General features: G+C 39.9%; 1 protein-coding gene across 6 annotated transcripts in view; it reads right to left on the bottom strand.

The window, feature by feature from the left end:
• Positions 1–21,627, bottom strand: part of ERC2 (ELKS/RAB6-interacting/CAST family member 2) — a 1,001,125-nt gene that overhangs the window by 220,321 nt on the left and 759,177 nt on the right. For 3 of the 6 annotated variants that reach the window (XM_044934212.2, XM_025272988.3, XM_025272989.3), the window contains 2 exons: positions 10,731–10,878; positions 9,297–9,425 (listed from right to left, as the gene is read on the bottom strand). In XM_044934212.2, coding sequence (XP_044790147.1) covers positions 9,297–9,425; positions 10,731–10,878 — 277 coding nt within the window. The remainder of the gene's footprint in view (positions 1–9,296; positions 9,426–10,730; positions 10,879–21,627) is intronic. The other 3 variants (XM_025272991.3, XM_025272992.3, XM_025272993.3) reach the window with 1 other exon arrangement.

Here is a 21,627-nt window from a genome sequence, read left to right as displayed (position 1 = left end):
CTGGGCCATGAGAGAAAGAAAATAAACCAGCTTTGAGATGATCAGTTAATCAGATGTTTCTGTGGCATAAGAACCACTCTGGACTGAGACCTTCTGAGACATCACTGTTGTTGACCAATCATTGTTTTCTGAAATGGATCACCTCTCTGTCCAAACTGAACCTGTAACTTCCTTGCAAGATTTCATTCTCAAACTGTTGCAAAGATCATCTCAATAAAGATTTGCTGGCTGTGTCCATTGGGCATTTCCCAATGACCACATCAGGGTAGAGATAAGGGAGTAGGATTGTGGTTGTTGTGTGCTCATTTTTTAAAAATTAATCTCATCTAAACACTGGTGTTGTGGGGTTCTGGCTCCCCCACCTTGTCAACTCAGCAACTGCACTTGGGATCTGACTTGAGAAGAACAGATTCCAACTCTCCAGGCTGCACTTGGTCCCCACTGACCACTCCCTCCCCAGCAGTGCTCCACCTTCCAGCAAGTCTTTGTCCACCTGTCCTCTTCTCAAGGAGGCATCCTGGGGATGTCCTATTCAAAAGCACCCCCAGACACCTCACAGAACATCAGAACATCATCTTCATTTTTCTTCATAACATCTGTTGCCATTTAACATGCTATATATTCAATGTCTTTATTTTGTTTCTTATTTGTGCTCTCCACTAGAATACAAGCTTCCCCCAGGGCAGGGATTTTTGTGTTGTTCCCTATGGTATCCTCAGTGCCCCGAACAGTATCTGGCATATAGCTGATGCTCAATAAAGAGTTGTTGAATGAACTGCCCATTTTTTTTTCCTCATAACTATTCCCCTAAAGTCATAAAAGTCTTCCTCTGCCTCTTGCTTTCTAAGTTTATCTATCACTTGTACTAGAATATTCTTTCCCAAATCTATGACTGGCATGTTAGAGACAAACTTAAACAGTTGACATTTATGTAAAAAATTTTAAATGTCAACTACTTTGCTGATGAGAGCTATTGTTTAATTTTTAAAAATCTTTAGAATACCCATGACTTTAGTATTTCAACTTTGGGGCATTAATCTTAAAGAAAATAACATGGAAAAAAAAAGATTCATGGATTGAAATGTTCACCAAGTGTGACTTTAGTAGTGAAAAACTAGAAACGATTGAGATCCTAACAATAGGAGAATGATAAAATTTATTATGGCAATGATGGAAATCATAGAACCAAGATATATGTGTTTGAAGGCTTTTAAGGACATGGGAAAATGCACACAACATTAAACATTTATAAGGCTGCTGCTGCTGCTAAGTCGCTTCAGTCGTGTCCGACTCTGTGCGACCCCATAGACGGCAGCCCACCAGGCTCCCCCGTCCCTGGGATTCTCCAGGCAAGAACACTGGAGTGGGTTGCCATTTCCTTCTCCAATGCATGAAAGTGAAAAGTGAAAGCTAAAAAACCTCTATTATGTAGTATGTCATGTCTTTGTTCAAATATGCATGTAGACAACGGAATGTAGGAAACTATAAATCTTAATGACAGTTATTTCTGAGTAGTGGGATTATGGGTGATCTTAGTTTTTTATTTACATTTTTCTAAGTTTCTACAGTGAGCATATATTATCTTTACCATAAAACATTTATTTATGTGTTTTCAACTTTGAAAAGTATCATTTACATTATAGGAATAGTTACAAAATTAAATCCTTATGATTTCTTATTAATAATATAGTGCTACATTAAAAAAAAAACAGTAAATATGAGGGATTCTGGAACTTTTATCTCTGCATGTTGCAGAGAATAAAAGAAAAGAAAGTGACATTTCCCCAAAAGAATATGGAATTAAGAAAGAGTAAAGAGAAACTACTGGAAATTTTAAATTCTGAGTTTAATAATTGTCTTTCTGTAATCAGGAGAGAGGAAAGTGAAAATCCTTTTCCTATTAAATTATTATTTGAAAAAGCAAAAAAAAAAAAATTCTGAAGTCAGGAAATGGTAAACTCAGTCCATGCAACAATGCTGATCAATGACAAAATCAGTCTAATTTAAACACAGTTATTCAAGGGGTAGTATGAACCAAAAAGGGGGCCAGGGGAAGGACTTTTCTTTCATTTTGAAATTCAGCATCAGGAAGACACAAGGGCAGGAAGTCGGATCTTTTTTCAATTCATGTGAGATGATAAGGTGAAGACAAACTGAAAGGACTTTTAATTATATGATGAGAGGAAGGAAAGAAGGGAGAGACAAAAAGGGATCAGGAGAAGCCTGTTTTTATATGTTAAATGATAAAGAAGAAACCAGAAATCTAAAGGAGAAAAAGGCTTTCAAGCAGAAATCTTGAGAATGAAACACAAAGGCTCCAAGAGGCAAATGTCAACAATTCATGTGGGAAAGCAGAAAATGCAATACACGTGACCAAGCCTGCAGCCCCCTCTCCCTTGGCAGCGGGTAAGCCTGGTGATGCAGGATGAGATAAGTCCCTCTCCCCAGCCTGCACATGTGACCCCAGGGTCAAGGCGGGAGCTGGCTGGGGCAGCGGGAGGTGCTAGGAGTAGTGCTCAGGGTCACAGAATAAAGCCTGTATTTTATGCTCCTTTTCAGCCCCAGGTCAGGGGGGCTATGACTGAAGAGGTATTGCATCAAGTTGGGGACATCTGCTGGGAAGACCATGGAGAGGTCAATGAGACCCCTCACAAACTGTGGCATCTTTGCCCAGTTCCTAGACCATAGTTTCCTCATCTCCAAAGTGGAATTTATAACACCTGGTTTTCAGAGTTGTTGTGAGAATTAAATGAGATACTATATTTAGAATTCCTAGCCTAGTTTTGAAGAGCTCAAAAACTATTAGCTCCTCCTACTTTAAAATGTGAACAACAACAAAAAAGTATCACAATGAAGAAAAATGCTGCACACATTACACCCACACTAGATTCCTCTTAAAGCAACGTCAGCCTAAGACACCCCCAAATCTACACAGCACAACCACTGGACCCCTCCCCTCCCCAAAACACAATGGCTCCCCAGTGGCTGACATCTTGGAAAATTTCCCCATACATACTCTCTGCTTTGGTGGGAGATCTGAATGTTCTTGAAGGCAGTAATGAACAGGTTAAAGTTGAGGGGATTTCAAACATGTCTAATCCAATAAGAGGCTTGGTAAAACATGCGTTATCACTTAAAGAATAAATGTTTAAAAATAGAGCACAGATGTGAAATTTGAATAAAAAAAAAAAAAAAAACCAGAAAAAGCACGTGAGAGATCTTCTTGGCATTTGTATGCTATTCTCTGTTTTGGTCACCTTCAGCTAAGCCTGTTGTACTGATGTACTCTGCCAACAGCTAGATACTACAGCAGTGCTTCAAATTACCTAAAGAAAGCTGGCAGATCACTCTAAAACTTACAAGTCAGACCCATCTCTCCCTTTCTGTATTTCTAAAAGTGGGGGAATGAAGGGGTAAAGTCCGTAAGTTCAAGTTTTTCTACTTAAAAGGTATATTCCAAAAGCAAAGAATAAGCTTTTCTAAGACTAGATACTTGGATACTTGATATTTGGATACTTGAAAACATAAAGTATCATTGGTGGATAGGCATTTGTCACAAAAGCTAGGCTATGAATTGCCAATCACAAAATTCATAGGAACTCCTACTTTTGCGTAAAGTCATTTCCTGCTCCCTCAAGCAAGCAAAGATTTTTAAACATCGGTAATGCTTCTGCACCAAAAAAAAAAAAAAAAAAAAAAAAGGCAATGTGCTCTGTCATCTGTTTTATGAGCTAATATCTGCCTTACAGGTGGTAGAGATGATAAAATCCCAAGGCTCAAGGACAAAGTCAGTATCAACATCTCCTTCTACAGCCCAATAGTGCTCTACACAGTACCTCCACAAATGTTTAGGGAAGAGAACTAAAATGGTTTTTAAAACATGGCTTCCTTCAAGTGTGAGACTGAGAAAGTGGTCCACCAGAGTCAGCCTGATGGTTTTGGAAGGTGCATCTCTAACAAAGATTAGAGAAACATATGGAATCACAGAGAAAACACATAGCCTCCACAGTCTTTGAGTGCTAATTTGTGATGCAACCAGCAAACCAAATGCATTCCCTGAGTATTGAGATTGAGGCACCAGCTGCCTAGAATAAAAAATGTCTCCAGGCTAAGAGAGCAGACCAGTGTCCTGACCAATCACTGGGACACTAAGAGTAAAGTGTTTTCAGTAATACCAAGAACTTCAAGTTTTACCTCTGTGAGAATGCCCTGGCCTTGGCCTGCTGTGGTGAGAATGAGTATTTCTTTTTTTTTTTTTTTAAAGGGGTTCTCCAGAACAAACTGTAAAGACACTTGGCACTGAAGTCAATGATAAATAGAGATGTGGCTAGATTCTACCAGTGGGACATGAACAGCTTAACCCAAAGTGAGTCTACAGTAAAAACCAATGCATTTGCATTTCAGCAATTTGATCTAGGGCAAGTCTGTGATGCATTACAATGTTGGGATCACATCAAGCTTTCTGGCACTTGTCCAACCACAACATGAGGCTATGGGAACCCCACTGCATGGAGTTCCTTCACCACTGTTCAACTGTGCTCACCTCCCAAACCATAAAGCATAATTAAAAGTCATCTGCATACCATGTAATGGAAGTGTAAATGGGAAGCACAACCACATGAAGCCCCCAGCAGAGAGAGAAAGAAATGCCTGGTGAACCATTCCACTTGGGTGCTTCTTCTTTTTCTTGACAGGACGCTTCTACCTGTGGCGAGATCCAATTTTGGCTGGAATCTCACGCTTAGAACCAGCTTTCCTGAACACTTTCTACGGCAACATCTGCCTTCTCCCACTCTTGGCGTGGCTAATTGTCTGGCTAATTCTTGGAGACAATCCTGTGATGGTCCGGACACTACAGAGGACAGGCAGGCCCTACGCAAATCAATTATACTGTGTAGATCTGCACAGTGTCCAGAATGTTAACCTGGATATAGGACTTCTCTTCTCTGCAAGCTCTGGAGGGCAACATAGAGAATCAGTGGACTAGTCTCCTGGTCTTAATACCTTCCTGTTCCCAACTGACCAGTGTGTTTCCTGGTAACCAAAAGCAACGCCCAGAACTAGTAGGAGGGGGAAAAGAAAACCAAGCACAATTTATCATTGATCACAAAAGTATTCTAACTGGCTCTGAGAAATAAGCTGGTTCTAATTTTAACTGAACAATAGTATCTGGCCCTCATTTTAAAAAAGGCATTTTCATCAAGGATGTGCATTTCACTACTTCAGCACACAAGGGAACATTTGGGAATAAGGCTTAGGGGGTAAGACTTAGTTTTAAGCTTTCTTCAAAAACCCTTTAGCAGCAGGAAAATCCAGTGATTTCAGAATTAATTATTTTGATGTCAGTCCTTTCTTCAAGTGTGGAGGAAAAGAGTTGGGGGGATTGGATCCGAGACACAAAAGAAGGAAAGATTGTAAATTTTAACAATATTTTTAGAACTAGCATCCTTAGAGGAAGAACAAAAACACAAAATAAAAATAAAAAACCTTAATGAATTCCTAATTGAATCCCTCTCTTCAAATGGCAAAAAGCTGGAAAGCAGATTTTTTTTTTTTTTTTTTTTTAAAGAGAGGTGGCTTAAGTGTCAGAGGTGTGTACTTGCAAAGAAATGGAATTGGGAAGAATACAAAAGTCAGATAGACTTATATGTCTACTACCAAACTATGATTAATCCCTTATATCTTTCTGTAAACAACAAGTTACAGATAGTTAATTTGTACTGCTCTCACCTATATAAAAGTGTCCAGCCTAGAATCAACTCAAGGGTCAAAACCCAGAGTGTCATAAAGATTCTTTTGTGGTTAAACATAGCTGGCATTTCTGAACTCATTTCATATCACCTTCTCTGGCTCTTTTGAAAGGCGTTTAACGGGAGTTTAGGTATTCCGGGGCAAATTAATTTATAAGAAGCTCAGACATTTTCCGGAAAGAAAAGGAGGGACTCCTTTCATAATGGCAAGTCATCTTTGCCATATCTAGAAACTCAGTGCATTTAATTAAAAAAAAAAAAAACACCTCCAAAACTGGAAGGGACCTGAAGGGTTCAAAATAGACAGTCCTGCAAAAATTCAAGTGTGGTAAAAGTCATCTCTGCAAAGTGTCTTGCAACATGGCAAGAAAGAACACAGCACCAATTCTGTGGTCATCTTTCAGCAAACACGTCTCCATGTCTTTTTACCAACTCCGATAGTGGCTTCCTGGAATATTACAGGCAGAATTATGAGGCTCAATTTTGTCTAAAGTCATGATTGATCAAGGAAGTCTCTTCTTTTAATAAGCTGCTCTGGCAATTCACTCATTCAATCATTTATACAGTCAACCAACATTCGCTGAATGCCAACCAGCAAATGTTAGCAGCTGTAAATGGTCAGCAAAAAAAAAAAAAGTCATGAGGTCACATTCACGGTCCTCATGGAGTTCATTAACTAGCAGGACAGATAGTTTCTATCCAAATAATCACCAAAACAAATGCAAAAACTGCATCTGTTCTAGTGTAATTAAATGATGTACATGTGCTACAAGAGTGCCAAATTGGGGATTTGACCCAATTGAGAAAGTCCCACAAGGCCTTCCTGAAAAGGTGATGTTGGATTGAGACTGAATTGAACCAGTAGGTGTTAACTATGTGAGGAAAAGAAGAAAATGTGTTCCAGGCAGCAGGAATTGCATGTACAAGGCAGATAGCATGTTGGTTTAAAATTGTCTTTATCCTACCAGCAAGGGAAGCCAGGGAAGAATTTTCAGCAGTGAGAGCTAGAGCATGATGAGCATATCGTGGTATGTACCTTTAGAATATTCATTGGAAGGACAGATGCTGAAGCTGAAACTTCAATACTTTGGCCACCTGATGTGAAGAACTGACTCCTTGGAGAAGACCCTGATGCTGGGAAAGATTGAAAGCAGGAGGAGAAGGGGACAACAGAGGATGAGATGATTGGATGGCATCACCAACTTGATGGACATGAGTATGCAATGCATTGGGTAGTTGGTTGCTTATGAGGACAAAGTGAGATAATGTTTGTAAACTATGTGTACAGAAAACACTTGGTGTAGACCTGGCTTGTGGAAATCATGCAATTATTCACACAAAACAATATTTATTTGGTGCCCACTATGTGCTTGGCAAAGTGCAATAGTTAGGGGGTTGTTGAATGAGCTACTCATGTTTAGTCAATGAGACTGCTATGGGCAGAGTCCTGCATGGTAGGAGCTCAAAAGGCAGCCTGAATAGGGTAATATCTCTCATGTGCCCACCTGCCTCAAAATCCCCAGACCCATGATTTTTCCCTCCCATTGGCCTGGGTATCTCAGGTCAATTATGTGGGTGATGACAAATGAGGTCTGGGACTCATTGTCCCTGGGATGTCCTGTCTGACTGTTATCTATGAGGGATGCATACACAAACCAAACAAATTTAATAAGTGCTGTGGGCCTGTTCAGTGCAGGTTGGGAACTGGGGTCTACAACTCCTAACACATCTGCTCATCACTCCCCAAGTGCTTGGGTTTTAGGTGTATGGGGACCAGGAAGGCTTTAGTGCCAACAATTGTCTGTTCTATCTCCAATGGTTCAACAGTATGTTCTCAATGAGCTGTGACTCCAAGGTATGTGAAAAACAACAAAGATGAAATAAAAATTAAACTATCTCTGAGGGTTGGTAGTGATAAAATCTATTAGTAGTAGCAGTGGTAGTAATGGGAGCTCACACATGTTTGGAACATCTGTCTATCAGGCATGTGCAAATCACTTTATATACATTATACTCACAAACAACCCCCTCTGAATCATGTATTAGCCCAATTTACAGATGAGGAACTGAAGCTCAGGGAGGTTCAGTATTTTGCTCATGATCACTCAACTAACAAGTGCTGGAATAAAAATTTAACCTACACAGTGAAACTCCAGATGCCAAATGCAAACTCCACTTAAAGCTGTGTGGCAAAAATGTCTGTTCAAGCATCATGGTGTGTCCAGCTATGAAGCCTGAGCAGCACACCCAATCTCTCCGGACCTCTGGCTCCTTCTCTGTAAGAGCATCGGCTCTTCCTCTTTGGTGGGAGTTGATGAGTTAATGTATATAAAGCCCTTTGACCCACACCTGGCACATGATGGGAGTTTAAAAGTACTAGCAGTCATTATGTGATCAAACATCCTAAGCCTAAGAGCTCTAGGCAGAACTATTCTTTATGAATGGCTGGCTGGAGACCATTCTCAAATGGGTTTCTGGCATCTACTTTAGGTATACAAAGATAAAAGGACCTCAGAATTTCTGGAATATCCATCTGCTTGCAGCTCTGAATTGCCTCCTAAACATGGTGGGGTATGTGTGGACTCAGACGGGCTATATAAAATCTGAGCTCTATCACTTACAAGCTCTGTATGTTGGGCTGGTTATTCTGTACTCTGAATCTCAGTTACGGACCCCAGAAAGAGCAGGTAATCTTGACACATCACAGAGCTGCTGTGAGGACTGTGGGACAGAGTAAGTCCCCCAGGGACACTGGATTCCCTTCCTAGCACAAAGTAAACTCTCTCAATAAAAATGGCATGCTTTTATAAGCCAATTACTATTATTTTCAGACTGATTATCATCTGCAACAAAGATACATAAATTGACATTTTTTTCTTGCTCTGTGGCCAGTAGGGTCACAGAAGAATTTCTGGTGAAGAATTTGCCTATCCTCCTCCTTTGCTGCTTCTTTTTCCACAACAGTTCTTCAGACCCTGCTTTTAGCCCAGGCAGGAGCCTAACTGTGCCTGGCTGGGGTTTCCCAAATGTGCCCCATGATACCCAAAACCAAGCCTGTCGTGAATAGTGCAGGCTTTGTACCGTTTCCCAGGAGCAGATTGAAGGGCTACACTCAATCCTTCCTGGAATCCAGGAGTGCATTTTCATGATGCTGAGAAAGAAAAAAAAAACAGCCTTAAAAAAAATTCCTTACTGTGAAGAGTATAGAGAGATTTGGGGAGGAAAGTATCTAAGAGATAAAAAGTCAAATGTAATTCAAGAAGCCTGATAGAAAGCCCTCTGCCAATCTTGTCTTTACAGCAGTGCAGCCTATTTCAGAAGAGGTGGACCTGTAAGGTGACCATCAATACTAGAACCATTGGCAAATACATAATAAATGCAATTTTATTATAAATCAAGATATAGTGCTCTCATCGATGGTTCTAGACTCTATGGCCAATGAATACTGGAAATCATCAGAAGAGCTGAAGGTCAAGATATGATGTAGCTCTTATGCACCCCCAACCCCAATGGTGGGGGCGAGTGTCTCCTCAGCAGCTGACTGACCTGAGACCTTTGGATCATGTACGCATCATAGCTGGACCCATGGTACTTGGCCGTAATATCTGGGCTGTAGCTAGCATCACAACTGCATGGTATGTTCAAGGCCAGGGGCTGTTTCTTAGGTCTATAAACCTGTGGGAGAAAGCTACAATGGTTACGTGAAGGAGGGGAGGATGCAGGGTGCATGGGAAAGGAACTAGGAGAAAGCAAAGAAGGAGCCCCAATTTGACTTTCCATGGCCAAGTGTGTGGAAAAACTAGTATAGAAGGTGCACAGACCCAAACGAAGTGGTCAGATGTAAGTGGCCCCTAACTCCTGGATCAGCACTAGCAAGGCATGCTGCTCTGTGGAATGACCCTAACACCCACCAGTGACTGGCACCCTCCCTCTGCAGGAAAGGGCACCCAGGCGTGGCAGTGCTTGTTTACTCGCTCTCTTAGTAAGGCAGTCCCATGAAAATCAGAGTCTGGTTCAGGGCCAAAGGATGCCTTTTCCTTCCTGGGGAGGGAAAGGGTTGGCCCAATTGTGACAGGAGGGAGCTTATCTTTTCAGGCATTCAGAGAACTTCAGAGCCACGGGTGGCCCCAGCTAAGCTATGATAGCCACATCGTGAGACCACAGATCACTGAACCATTCTCTGTTGAGTGGGTTTCATAATGAAGCTGCAATCTAACTGACTATTTGTAACCACTGATTCCAAAAGCGCTCAGGTTATATATATATGGAGGAGAAACCGTGTCTAAAGATTTCAGAGATGATTTTGCAATATGCTTTAGGTATAAATATTTCCATTTAAGCCACTTCCAGGAAGCCACACAAAAGACATACAGTGGCCTAGATGAGGGAAAAATAGGATAATGTGGCAAATTAATGTTTAAAAAAGTATTTGACTAAATAATGGCTACAGGGGTCTCCACGCATAGCCTGGCTATCTCCAAGCCTAGGGGGTGGGAGATGGTTCTTGGCCAGAAAGTTTGGGTAGAAATCATTCAAGAATCCAAGTTGGAAGTATGGAGAAAAAGAAATCGAAAGAACTAGATAATGGGAGTCATTATTGGGCCCAGAAAGTGAGCAAGAGAGAAGGTAACAAGTTCTATGGGAAAGAAAGTACCCAGAATTTAATTAGTACTTTCTAAGATTTAGTCAGAAGTCATACAAAGTCCACCGGAAGGAAGAGAGCTGAGAGGTATTTCTGGGGAGATGTGAATACAAAAGAAAGCAAAACAGCGCTGGCTGAGAACCACACAAGCCCAGACACATGCACAAAAACAGGAAAGCAATAAAATGTTCCAGCGACAACTTGGACTATTTTTCTACCTGGTTTCACCTGCTTGAGCATGTAGGATGGACACGGCAAAACAAAGAGTAACTAAACCCAGAGAAAGCACTCCAAACCCACAACCCAGCAAAACACACCAGTCATGCAAAAGGCCCCACCTGCTGCTTTAACTGATGCACTAGTCGATCTTTTTCCCGCTTGAGGGCCATGACTTCTTCTTGTGTCTTTTTCTTTTTGGAGGCAGACAATTCCAGCAAGGCAATGTTCGCATCTTTTTCACTGATTGCTGCAAGAAGTGCTTCCTGTCTGGTAAAATAAAGATATTGTGATGATTTTTATAAAGTGAAAAAAATCAGCATTTATAGTTGAAGTGAACCATGACATGGTGTCTCAAGTGGAGGAATTATGGATAGTGATTAAAAACAACTGCTTCCTTCATTCTCAGAAGAATGGACAAAGTAGTTTGTATCAGAATCCCTGAGACCCACACAGTGTTCTCTGAGACACACCTTTTGATGGCTTCATAGACACAGCTGTATACAAGAAATGGAGGGAGTCAGTCTGCACATTCCTAAGACATCTACCCATTTATCCATCCAGTAATTCAACTGTTGAATCCTATCCGTTGAATCCTTCCATCTATCTATCCATCCATTTGCCAGGTAAGGTTCTAGATACCCCAAGACAAGTCAATAAAGTTGGGCAGCAAATTCAATATCAAGTATTATTTTTATCATGCAAGAATTTCTTTGGAAAAAGGCATGCAGAGATATTTACTAGGGTCTCCTTTCAATTTTCAATGAAATTAGTAACACTCCCCCACCATTCTACCATGAACCACTCATTTCTCAGTCTTCCTTACCTCAGTAATTTTAACACCAATCACTAAGTAGCCCAGGCCTCTCAATTAGAAGTTATCCTTGACTCCCTTTCTTCCTGTTCACTCAGAGCCAATCCATCAACAATTTCATTAGGTTTTACACCAAAATACATCCCCTATCTCAATTAACTTACCGTTACAAACTTATCCCACCCGTCAGCAACTCTTTGTGTAGCTTAACCACTTGCCACCCTGGTACAGAGACCAAAGTAATCTTTAAAACAATATAAATCCAGATTCCACCATTCTGTTGAATGAAAAGTCCATCCCATCACCCACTAAACTTCAAATTCAGATCCTTTACTGATGCCTGCAACGAGTTACACCAACTGGCCCTGAGCATCTCTCTGAGGTCATCTTGTTCTTTCTTTCCCTCCTCAGTCACTAGCCTGCTGCACATTTTGTTCCTGATCTCTTTTCCAGTCCCTGAAAATGTTACACTTGTTCTCACCTCTTAAGCTTTGCCTCTGCCATTCCCTCTGCCTGGAATACCTTTGCCACAAACAGCACCTTTCATGTTTCAGCTCGAAAAAGCCCTCTCCAGCCACTCTCCCTAGAGGCGACTTCTCAGCTTCCACCTTGTACCCAAGCCACTGGTCTGTCACGTTACACTGTTTTTTGTTTTCATAGAACTGTTCACTGCTTGAAAAAATCTTAAGATATTTACTATTTGTTTGTTTTCCAGACTTGACACTCCATGAATTCGAACCCCATTGCCTTGTGCACCACCAATTCTCCAGCTTCTAGAAGAGCATAAAGCAGGTGTCAAAAATGTTTGTTCGATAAATAAATAAGTTCATTTTATACTTCCTAAAAACTTTTAAGACACCACTGGAAAACTCTCTCATTTAAAAAAATTACAGTGCTTTGACTGCTGATTAATTGCTGATCACTGCTCACTCAGAAAAGTATTACAGTTGCTTCCTCCCATTTTATAGTCCAATTTTCTGTCAACATCTGTCACAAATTTTAACCTAGAATTTTCTGAGACTATTACTGACTAGGAAATGGCCCTCTTGGTATGTTTCATTTAGTCCTCCTTTCCTCTGAGGAGGCCTCGTCTCAACCATTTGTGTCACTTCAGCAATAGTCTAGATAATTTAGAAGACCCTATAGCCCTAGGAAAGCCTCCATATTGAGTACTTTTTTCCTCACAAGTCCCAGGACTGAAACCTGGTCATGGTCCTGTTTTGCCTTTCTTTAATTCCCATCACCAGACCAGGCCCTCTCCAGATGTTTGGACAAGATGGTCATTATTTGGATCTCGGATTTCTTTTCCTTTTCACTACAGGGATTTGTATGGACTTTTCTGGGCCCTGATCATGCCAGGCAGTAGGAGCTTCTGTCTGAGGCCCAATCAGACTTGTGAGCAGCAGAAATGCTGGGAAATATCTCCACTTTCCAGAAGAAAACCAGTGTAGGCTAGACTACAAGTAACAGCTTTAATAGTCAACTTCACAGAGCCTGTCTCTTTCTGGATAACATCTTGAGACAATAGACATGTCGGCCATTCACAGCCACTGCATATTTATATCTAAGGCCAAGGTGAAGAGGCTGCATAGACTTCAAATCAGGAAGAGCTCAACTGCTATCTACTCCAATTTAGCTACAACACACCCAAGGTGAGTGCAATAGTTTTTGCCACTCTGCTCCAAGTAGAAATTTCCAAGTGAAACTTTTTAAATGGAAACAACTGAAAAGATCATTATTTGGAAAATTGGGAGTTGACAGTACATTATGCTATATTCCAAAGATTCACCTTTTATAGCTATATGCAGCCATTTAAAATGCTGATTTAAAAAATGTAATGATATATGATATGTTTGTTGAGAGACTCCATGAGCCTCATATTTCTGCATATTTTATGAGCAAAGGTGCTACCTTCTGTTCTCACAGGTTTCCAAGGATTGTTTAGAGTGAACAGCCTTGAGACATACACATAGTGTCCCTGTTACAATCAAAGGCTAAATACACTACTGCCTTGTATAATAGTGTTTCCTTGCAGAGCAAAGGACAGACATCTTACTGCCCTGTCTTATAAAAGATTCAAGTTCCCTGAACTCAGGGTTGCTATCCTTCAATGCAACCCATTACATATACAGCTATTCATCTGGCCCTCTTGTCTTGCCTCCAAAGAACTTGGGGAATGGAACGGGGTCTTGACATAAATATACTGATGCTTGAGCAATAAAGCCAATGCCTCTAACCCAAAAGTCTCTGGTTCTCTGCCTGCATCCCTGAAACAGAGGCAGGCAAATCTGTTAGCATGTCAATAAGAAAAATTTCAGACTCTTCACAGCTCTTGATACGTGAATGTATACACAATATCCCCCAAACAAAAACCATATTCATAGAAAGAAATGAGAGGGAAAACACTAAAATGCTAACAGGCATTATCTAGTGCTGGTGAAATAGATAGGCTGTTTTTTACTTTTTCTTATGCTTATATCTTTCTATGTTATACTTCCCTCCCACAAAATATCATAAGAATAAACACTTAAAAATTGTAAATGAAGTGCGTCAGTCACAAAATAAACTGCAGGTACCTGCTTCAAATATTTGGCATACCTAAAATTTGCTCATTTTTCCCATCAAGGTACATATGTTTTTTCTGTCCTTCTCATTCTTTATGTACAGGTAGGTGTACACACACATTTTCATACACATACCCATCTGGTACAATCTCATCATCTCCCACTTGAACAATTACAACAATCTCCTAACTAGTCTCCCAATGTTCACTTTCATTCCTGTGTTCCATGACCCTTTTAAATCATCTTCCTCTTCTAGGTCAAAATTTAGAATGACATAACTTTAGTAATTGTATAGAAAAAGCAAGAGAGTTCCAGAAAAACATCTACTTCTGCTTTATTGACTATATCAAACCTTTGACTATGTCGATCACAACAAACTAGAAAATTCTTCAAGAGTTGGGAATACCAGACCACCTGACCTGCCTCCTGAAAATCTGTATGCAGGTCAAGAAGCAACAGTTAGAACTACACTTAGAACAATGGACTGGTTCTAAATTGGGAAAGGAATACATGAAGGCTGTGTATTGTCAACCTGCTCATTTAACTTATATGCAGAGTACATCATATGAAATGCTGGGCTGGATGAAACACAAGCTGGAATCAAGATTGCCAGAAGAAATATCAATAACTTTAGATATGCAGATGACACCACGCTTATGACAGAAAGCAGAGGAATTAAAAAGCCTCTTGATGAAAGTGAAAGAGGAGAGTGAAAAAGCTGGCTTAAAACTCAGCATTCAAAAAACTAAGATCATGGCATCTGGTCCCATCACTTCATGGCAAACAGATGGGGAAACAATGGGAACAGTGACAGACTTTATTTTCTTGGGCTCCAAAATTACTGCAGATGGTGACTGCACATGAAATTAAAAGATGTTTGCTCCTTGGAAGAAAAGCTATGACCAACCTAGACAGCATATTAAAAAGCTGAGACATTAGTTTGCTGACAAACACATGTCTAGTCAAAGTTATGATTTTTTCAGTAGTCATGTATGGATGTGAGAGCTGGATCATAAAGAAAGCTGAGTGCTGAAGAATTGATGCTTTTGAACTTTGGTGTTGGAGAAGACTCTTGGGAGTCCTTTGGACTGCAAGGAGATCCAACCAGTCCATCCTAAAGGAAATCAGTCCCGAATATTCATTGGAAGGACTCATGTTGAAACTGAAGTTCCAATACTTTGGCCACCTGATGCAAAGAACTGACTTATTGGAAAAGACCCTGATGCTGGGAAAGATTGAAGGCAGGAAGAGAAGGGGATGACAGAGGATGAGATGGTTGGATGGCATCACCGACTCGATGGACATGAGTTTGAGCAAGCTCTGGAGTTGGTGATGGACAGGGAAGCCTGGGATGCTGCAGTCCATGGGACTGCAAAGAGTCAGACACGACTGAGTGACTAAACTGACTGAAAAGTTATCATCAACCTAAAGAATGACTCCTCTAAACTCCTTTTCTCCTACAGTTTTATAACTTGGGCTTTTCATGTATTTAACATATATTGCTCTTCTTATAATACATCAAAAGTCCCAGTAAATTAATTTCTAATTCCCAGTTTTCTCTCAATAAGAAACATATTAATCCCCAAATCTCTACAGATGTTGTCACTAAATAGAGCCTCAAATCTAATAATTCTTAATTAGTAAACCTCAAAATAAATTTAAAATCATTTTTATAAAAGTGTATTTAAAACTACTCATCAATACTAATATCCATGCAAAATAACAATTTTGTTCTTCATAAACTTGTCCTTATTGTATTGTTTGTTTTATTTTTGTTTGCTCTTGGCTAAGAAATCTTTTTATAAGTACTAGTACTTTGCAATGATAGAACTCTGAATAAAATTAATGTAACAATGATTATACATATTCAGAAACCCTCATTTAAAGACTGGCCTTAAACTAATGATATTTTTTCCTAAAATATCTTGATTGATATCTATATTCAGTAATTCCTGTCTACTTAAATCAAAGAGTAATTGGCAAAGGTTTTTTTAAATTACACAAAACTAGAAAAACAGGAACATTATATACTTAGGATATTTGGAGAGATGTTCTGAATATGTTAAGGTTATATCTAGCCATTTCCTAGATATACCCTTACAGGGATGTCAGGCAAAGCAAATTCTTAATTCTAGGCTGACAGAGCCATTACATTTGTTTTTTAAAAGCAAAAATCTTCATGAGTTTAAAATAACTTTTTATAACTCTGATACATCTTAACTAATAGATTATTCCATTATGAGTTAACTCTGCATGGTTATGGATTTTCATTAACCATAGTTTCAAAGTCAGGGTTTTTTGCTTTTTTTGTTTTTTTTGAGGGTAAGGGATACTAAGTTCCAGAAAAGCATCTATTTCTGCTTTATTGACTATGCCAAAGCCTTTGACTGTGTGGATCACAATAAACTGTGGAAAATTCTGAAAGAGATGGGAATACCAGACAAACTGATCTGCCTCTTGAGAAATTTGTATGCAGGTCAGGAAGCAACAGTTAGAACTGGACATGGAACAACAGACTGGTTCCAAATAGGAAAAGGAGTTTGTCAAGGCTGTATATTGTCACCCTGTTTATTTAACTTATATGCAGAGTACATCATGAGAAACGCTGGACTGGAAGAAACACGAGCTGCAATCAAGATTGCTGGGAGAAATATCAATAATCTCAGATATGCAGATGACACCACCCTTATGGCAGAAAGTGAAGAGGAACTCAAAAGCCTCTTGATGAAAGTGAAAGTGGAGAGTGAAAAAGCTGGCTTAAAGCTTAACATTCAGAAAACGAAGATCATGGCATCCGGTCCCATCACTTCATGGCAAGTAGATGGGGAAACAGTGGAAACAGTGTCAGACTTTATTTTTCTGGGCTCCAAAATCACTGCAGATGGTGACTGCAGCCATGAAATTAAAAGACGCTTATTCCTTGGAAGGAAAGTTATGACCAACCTAGATAGCATATTCAAAAGCAGAGTGAAGTAAGCCAGAAAGAAAAACACAAATACAGTATACTAACGCATATATATGGAATTTAGAAAGATGGTAACAATAACCCTGTGTACGAGACAGCAAGAGACACTGATATATAGAACAGTCTTATGGACTCTGTGGGAGAGGGAGAGGGTGGGAAGATTTGGGAGAATGGCATTGAAACATGTAAAATATCATGTATGAAACGAGTTGCCAGTCCAGGTTTGATGCACCATACTGGATGCTTGGGGCTAGTGCACTGGGACGACCCAGAGGGATGGTATGGGGAGGGAGGAGGGAGGAGGGTTCAGGATGGGGAACACGTGTATACCTGTGGCAGATTCATTTTGATGTTTGGCAAAACTAATACAATTATGTAAAGTTTAAAAATAAAATAAAATTAAAAAATAATAATAACAAAAAAAAACATAAAAGAATAAAATAAAAAAAAAAAAAAAAAAAAAAAAAAAACAAAAGCAGAGACATTACTTTGCCAACAAAGGTTCGTCTAGTCAAGGCTATGGTTTTTCCTGTGGTCATGTATGGATGTGAGAGTTGGACTCTGAAGAAGGCTGAGCGCCGAAGAATGGATGCTTTTGAACTGTGGTGTTGGAGAAGACTCTTGAGAGTCCCTTGGACTGCAAGAAGATCCAACCAGTCCATTCTGAAGGAGATCAGCCCTGGGATTTCTTTGGAAGGAATGATGCTAAAGCTGAAACTCCAGTACTTTGGCCACCTCATGCGAAGAGTTGACTCATTGGAAAAGACTCTGATGCTGGGAGGGATTGGAGGCAAGAGGAGAAGGGGACGACAGAGGATGAGATGGCTGGATGGTATCACTGACTCGATGGACGTGAGTCTGAGTGAACTCCGGGAGTTGGTGATGGACAGGGAGGCCTGGCGTGCTGCGATTCATGGGGTCCCAAAGAATCGGACACAACTGAGCAACTAATCTGATCTGATCTGAAGGGATACTAAATATAAGTTTTTTCAAAGAATAACTTCATCTGTTAGCCCTATATTGGATTCTAAGTTTTGATAATTCTCATAGGCCAGTGTGCTGATATATCTAACTTAAAGCACTCAATAATAAATACTTCACTGATTTTAGAAAATACCAGATGCTGACATAAACTAGGAAGCTTAAATGACCCCTTTCGGGGGGCTCAACCTTTTAAAAGCTGAGAAAATTGAAGTATTTGCAGTTTTGATATATCCTTTACATCTATGTCTTTTTTTTTTTTTAAGGCTCAAGCATAAAGAGTATACATGTGGCTATAAATCAGAAATATAAAGAAAAACCCTAATTCATTTCCTCATCAAGTAAGCCACCTTCTAAATTCAAAGCCAGATTTACAGATTTACAGATTTTCAGGAAACTTCACTGTCCCATCAACAAGAAGAAAGTTTCTCTGAGCCTGAAGTCACTTTCAGCACTCAGTCCCTCCTTTTTGCTTATTCACCGACAGCATGAAAAGGAACATATATACTCGTCTTTAGACAGTTAGTGGGGTTAAGTATATGCCAAAGGCTTGCAAAATTATCTTTAGAACACTGCAATGCTTCGGTATACAATTACTAAGGTGATCTGTCTATGCCCCAAAATGTAACTTAAAATATGAAAAGGAAGCCCAAATATGCTAGAAAGGAAGATAAGATAATGCAAAGAGAAATAAATCTATAAGAGTCTGCTGAATGCCAAGCTAAGAAAGTGGACCATAGACGGCATTTTATCAAAGTGCAGCCTAAACAAACGTCAAGGGGAATAATTTCTTTAACAAATATGGGCAACAATGAAGGAAAAGAGAGGGGAATTCTGTGCCCCTGCATGCATTTAGTCAGGGTTAACAATGGATAAAATTATGTGCAAGAACACATTTAATAACCCTAAGCTGTCATTCAGTTTGTAGGAGGTAGTCAAGATACAGCTAATAAAACACCAAAAAAATGGTTTTAGCCACCCTGAAAAAAATCCTCAATGGAATAAAACAAAAGAGGACTGAAGGGCATCTCCTGTCAAGATAAATGCCTTCTTTCCAGAGTTGCCTATGGCTAGCCTTCACAAAGAGAGTTCTACAATCCTCAGACGGTAATACATTCCTACGTCACTTATCACAGTCAATTTAAAAGGGAGCTTTATAAACATTTCTATTTCACTCCCTGTTGCTGTCGTTCTTTTAATGATGACTTGAGCTCTGAAAGAGGATTGAAAATTAATTTTAGGAGTTGTAAATGAGGCAGGCCAATTAGGAACTGTTATAAATTAGATTGTGGGGAGAAGCATTAACACAGTTTTTCCTGTGGGCTCTTGTTTTAGTTAGCTGGCCCATCTTTAGGAACACATTCAATTACAGAAGCAGATGCTTAAAAAATGCATTCCATTAAGAAATGTTTGGATAATTTCAAGGGAAAACCTATATTATGTATGGTGCTTAGCCCACAGTCATGTTCTAATCATACTGTGGGGAAAAATTCCGCTCAATCAACTTTTCCCAGTTAATTACTGTTTTCTTTCCCTTATGACCCTGAATCTTCAACCATAAGTTCAGTAGGAGGTGACTTAAGACAGACGGTGACGAAAGATCCTGTTCAAAACAGCCTCTCTCTTACCCCTGGTGTGAGAGTAAGGTTTGCCACAATCAACCCTGCAGATAGATGCTCATTTGCCTAAATTTTAAAAGCTGTATTTTCAAACAGCACAGTGAGAAAGAAAAGGCTTTTGGTAACAATTAATATCAACACTACCCACCAGTAGAATGATATATTGTGTATACAGAAGGCCCACGCAGAAAATGAAGCAGCTTGCATGAGGTGGGCCCACAGGGTGAGATATATTTGAACAATGTGAGTTTCACCAAGGACAAAGAACAGGCCAGATTTGTAAAGGCGAAGCTTTGGCAGCCCAGACTCCTTAATGTGGTTTGCTCTCCGTCGCCCACCTAAAACTGACCTCAAGAAATCGTTTACTCCAATTACAGAGAATTCTGTCTTTGAAATCTAATAGCACATGACTGGAATTTCCTAACACAGGGGCTACGAGTCTTGTGGAAGTTCTTTGCTCCACTTTGCGCACTGGTTTCTACCCCACTACTCTCTCAGGGCACAACCCAGGGAGGCAGCCGGCTCATCCTTGAGCTCCTCCTAGTGCAACCGGTCCAGCATCCCGTGCTTCAGGATACAAAGATGCCTGTACCTCTCGGCATCCTTCTGCAAAGGGATACAGGTGAGTCTGAGTCCAGCTGATTTTCCCATGTGGAAAAGGCCTGAGGCCAGACAACGATCAGTGCCAGAAGAGGTATTGCCTCCATCCTAAATCAGTTTCTCCATCCCCAGACCTTTGGAGATTGATAAAAAGACAATAAGGAATGGGAAGGACCACTGTCCAGGTTCTGGCAAAGGACATGTGTGAAGCATTATTGACTATTGTGTGCCTGATCCAGAGAGAGAGACAGAGAGAGGGAGAGAGGAAAAAGAAAAAAAAGAAAAAAAGTAAATACTTCTTTTGTTTATTGTGATTTTTGAAAACTCACCAATACAAATATAGTATTACTCAAATTCTTTAGAAGAGAAGACACTTAGTGCCTATGTTTTGGAACTGAATATACCTGGATGTGAATCTCAGCAATATCTTTGTTTTAATGCCTATGGGCAAGTTACTTTATGACTCTGAAACTTCTATTTCCTCATTATGAACTAAGGAAAGATAACAGTAACTCTCTCAGATTGTTGTAAGAGCTAAACATGATAATGCAAGTAGAGATTCTGTCCAGTGTCTGACAGGACCACACAAATGTTAGCAATCATTTATTATTACATAAGATGGACACCACAAAACGTAATGACTCAAGAGTTTTACATTAATTTTTACCAGATTCCTCTTCAATATCTAAATATGCCAGTGGGTCTCTTATTTTCAAGACAGACTCTCAGAGAAGCCTCTGAAATTGGTTTTGTTAAGCTGCCCATTTGACTTTCATGAGCTGATAACTGTTTTGCAAACAAACTTAAAGGAGAAAATAGAGCTTAAATGTGGAGAAGAATATCCCCATCATAGAAGAGTTGCATCCCAGACCAGCCTGGTCTGACTGTGCAGTATCATCCTGTCCGAACTGATAGGAAAGGCCACACGAAGGTGGGCAAGATGTGATTCCTGCAGTGTGAAAAATGGAAATGTTGTTCTGAAAAGTGACCTTTTAAAAGGCAAGGTCAGGAACAAAATCTAACCAAAGTCAAACAACTTCAAAACAAAACAAAAAATCTTCCATTAAAAAAAAGAAAGAAACAAACAAACAAACAAAAAATTGGTAAATTTGGAAGACAGTGAGGGCAAGTGAAATGAAAGGACTCTGACCCACCAGACTACCCTGTGCCAGTGTAATGTTCTATGATACTCGTTCATTCATGTTATTTGCATTCAGTGATGAGAAGGCTCCTCTGGAGAGCATTTAACTCCGCCAAAGTGGTTCTCTATATAAAATACACCCAACCAGGCTCCCTGGGTTATTGATGATTGATAATAAGAAAACTAAATACATCTGGACTTCACTGTGAGCCAATGCTTTGCCAGCATCTACCTAAACTAAAAGTATTGTCCATGGATGATCAGTTACTGTCAAGAGACTTGACTCATCACATTAACTTTTTGGTTGACTTCAAGGCTTGGCCCCTAGGGTATCC

The sequence above is a fragment of the Bubalus bubalis genome, chromosome 21 (assembly GCF_019923935.1).
Source record: "Bubalus bubalis isolate 160015118507 breed Murrah chromosome 21, NDDB_SH_1, whole genome shotgun sequence".
In the NCBI taxonomy this organism is placed as follows: Eukaryota; Metazoa; Chordata; class Mammalia; order Artiodactyla; family Bovidae; genus Bubalus; species Bubalus bubalis.
The sequence above is the reverse complement of the archived record's forward strand: the minus strand, read 5'-3'. Positions and strand labels throughout refer to the sequence as shown.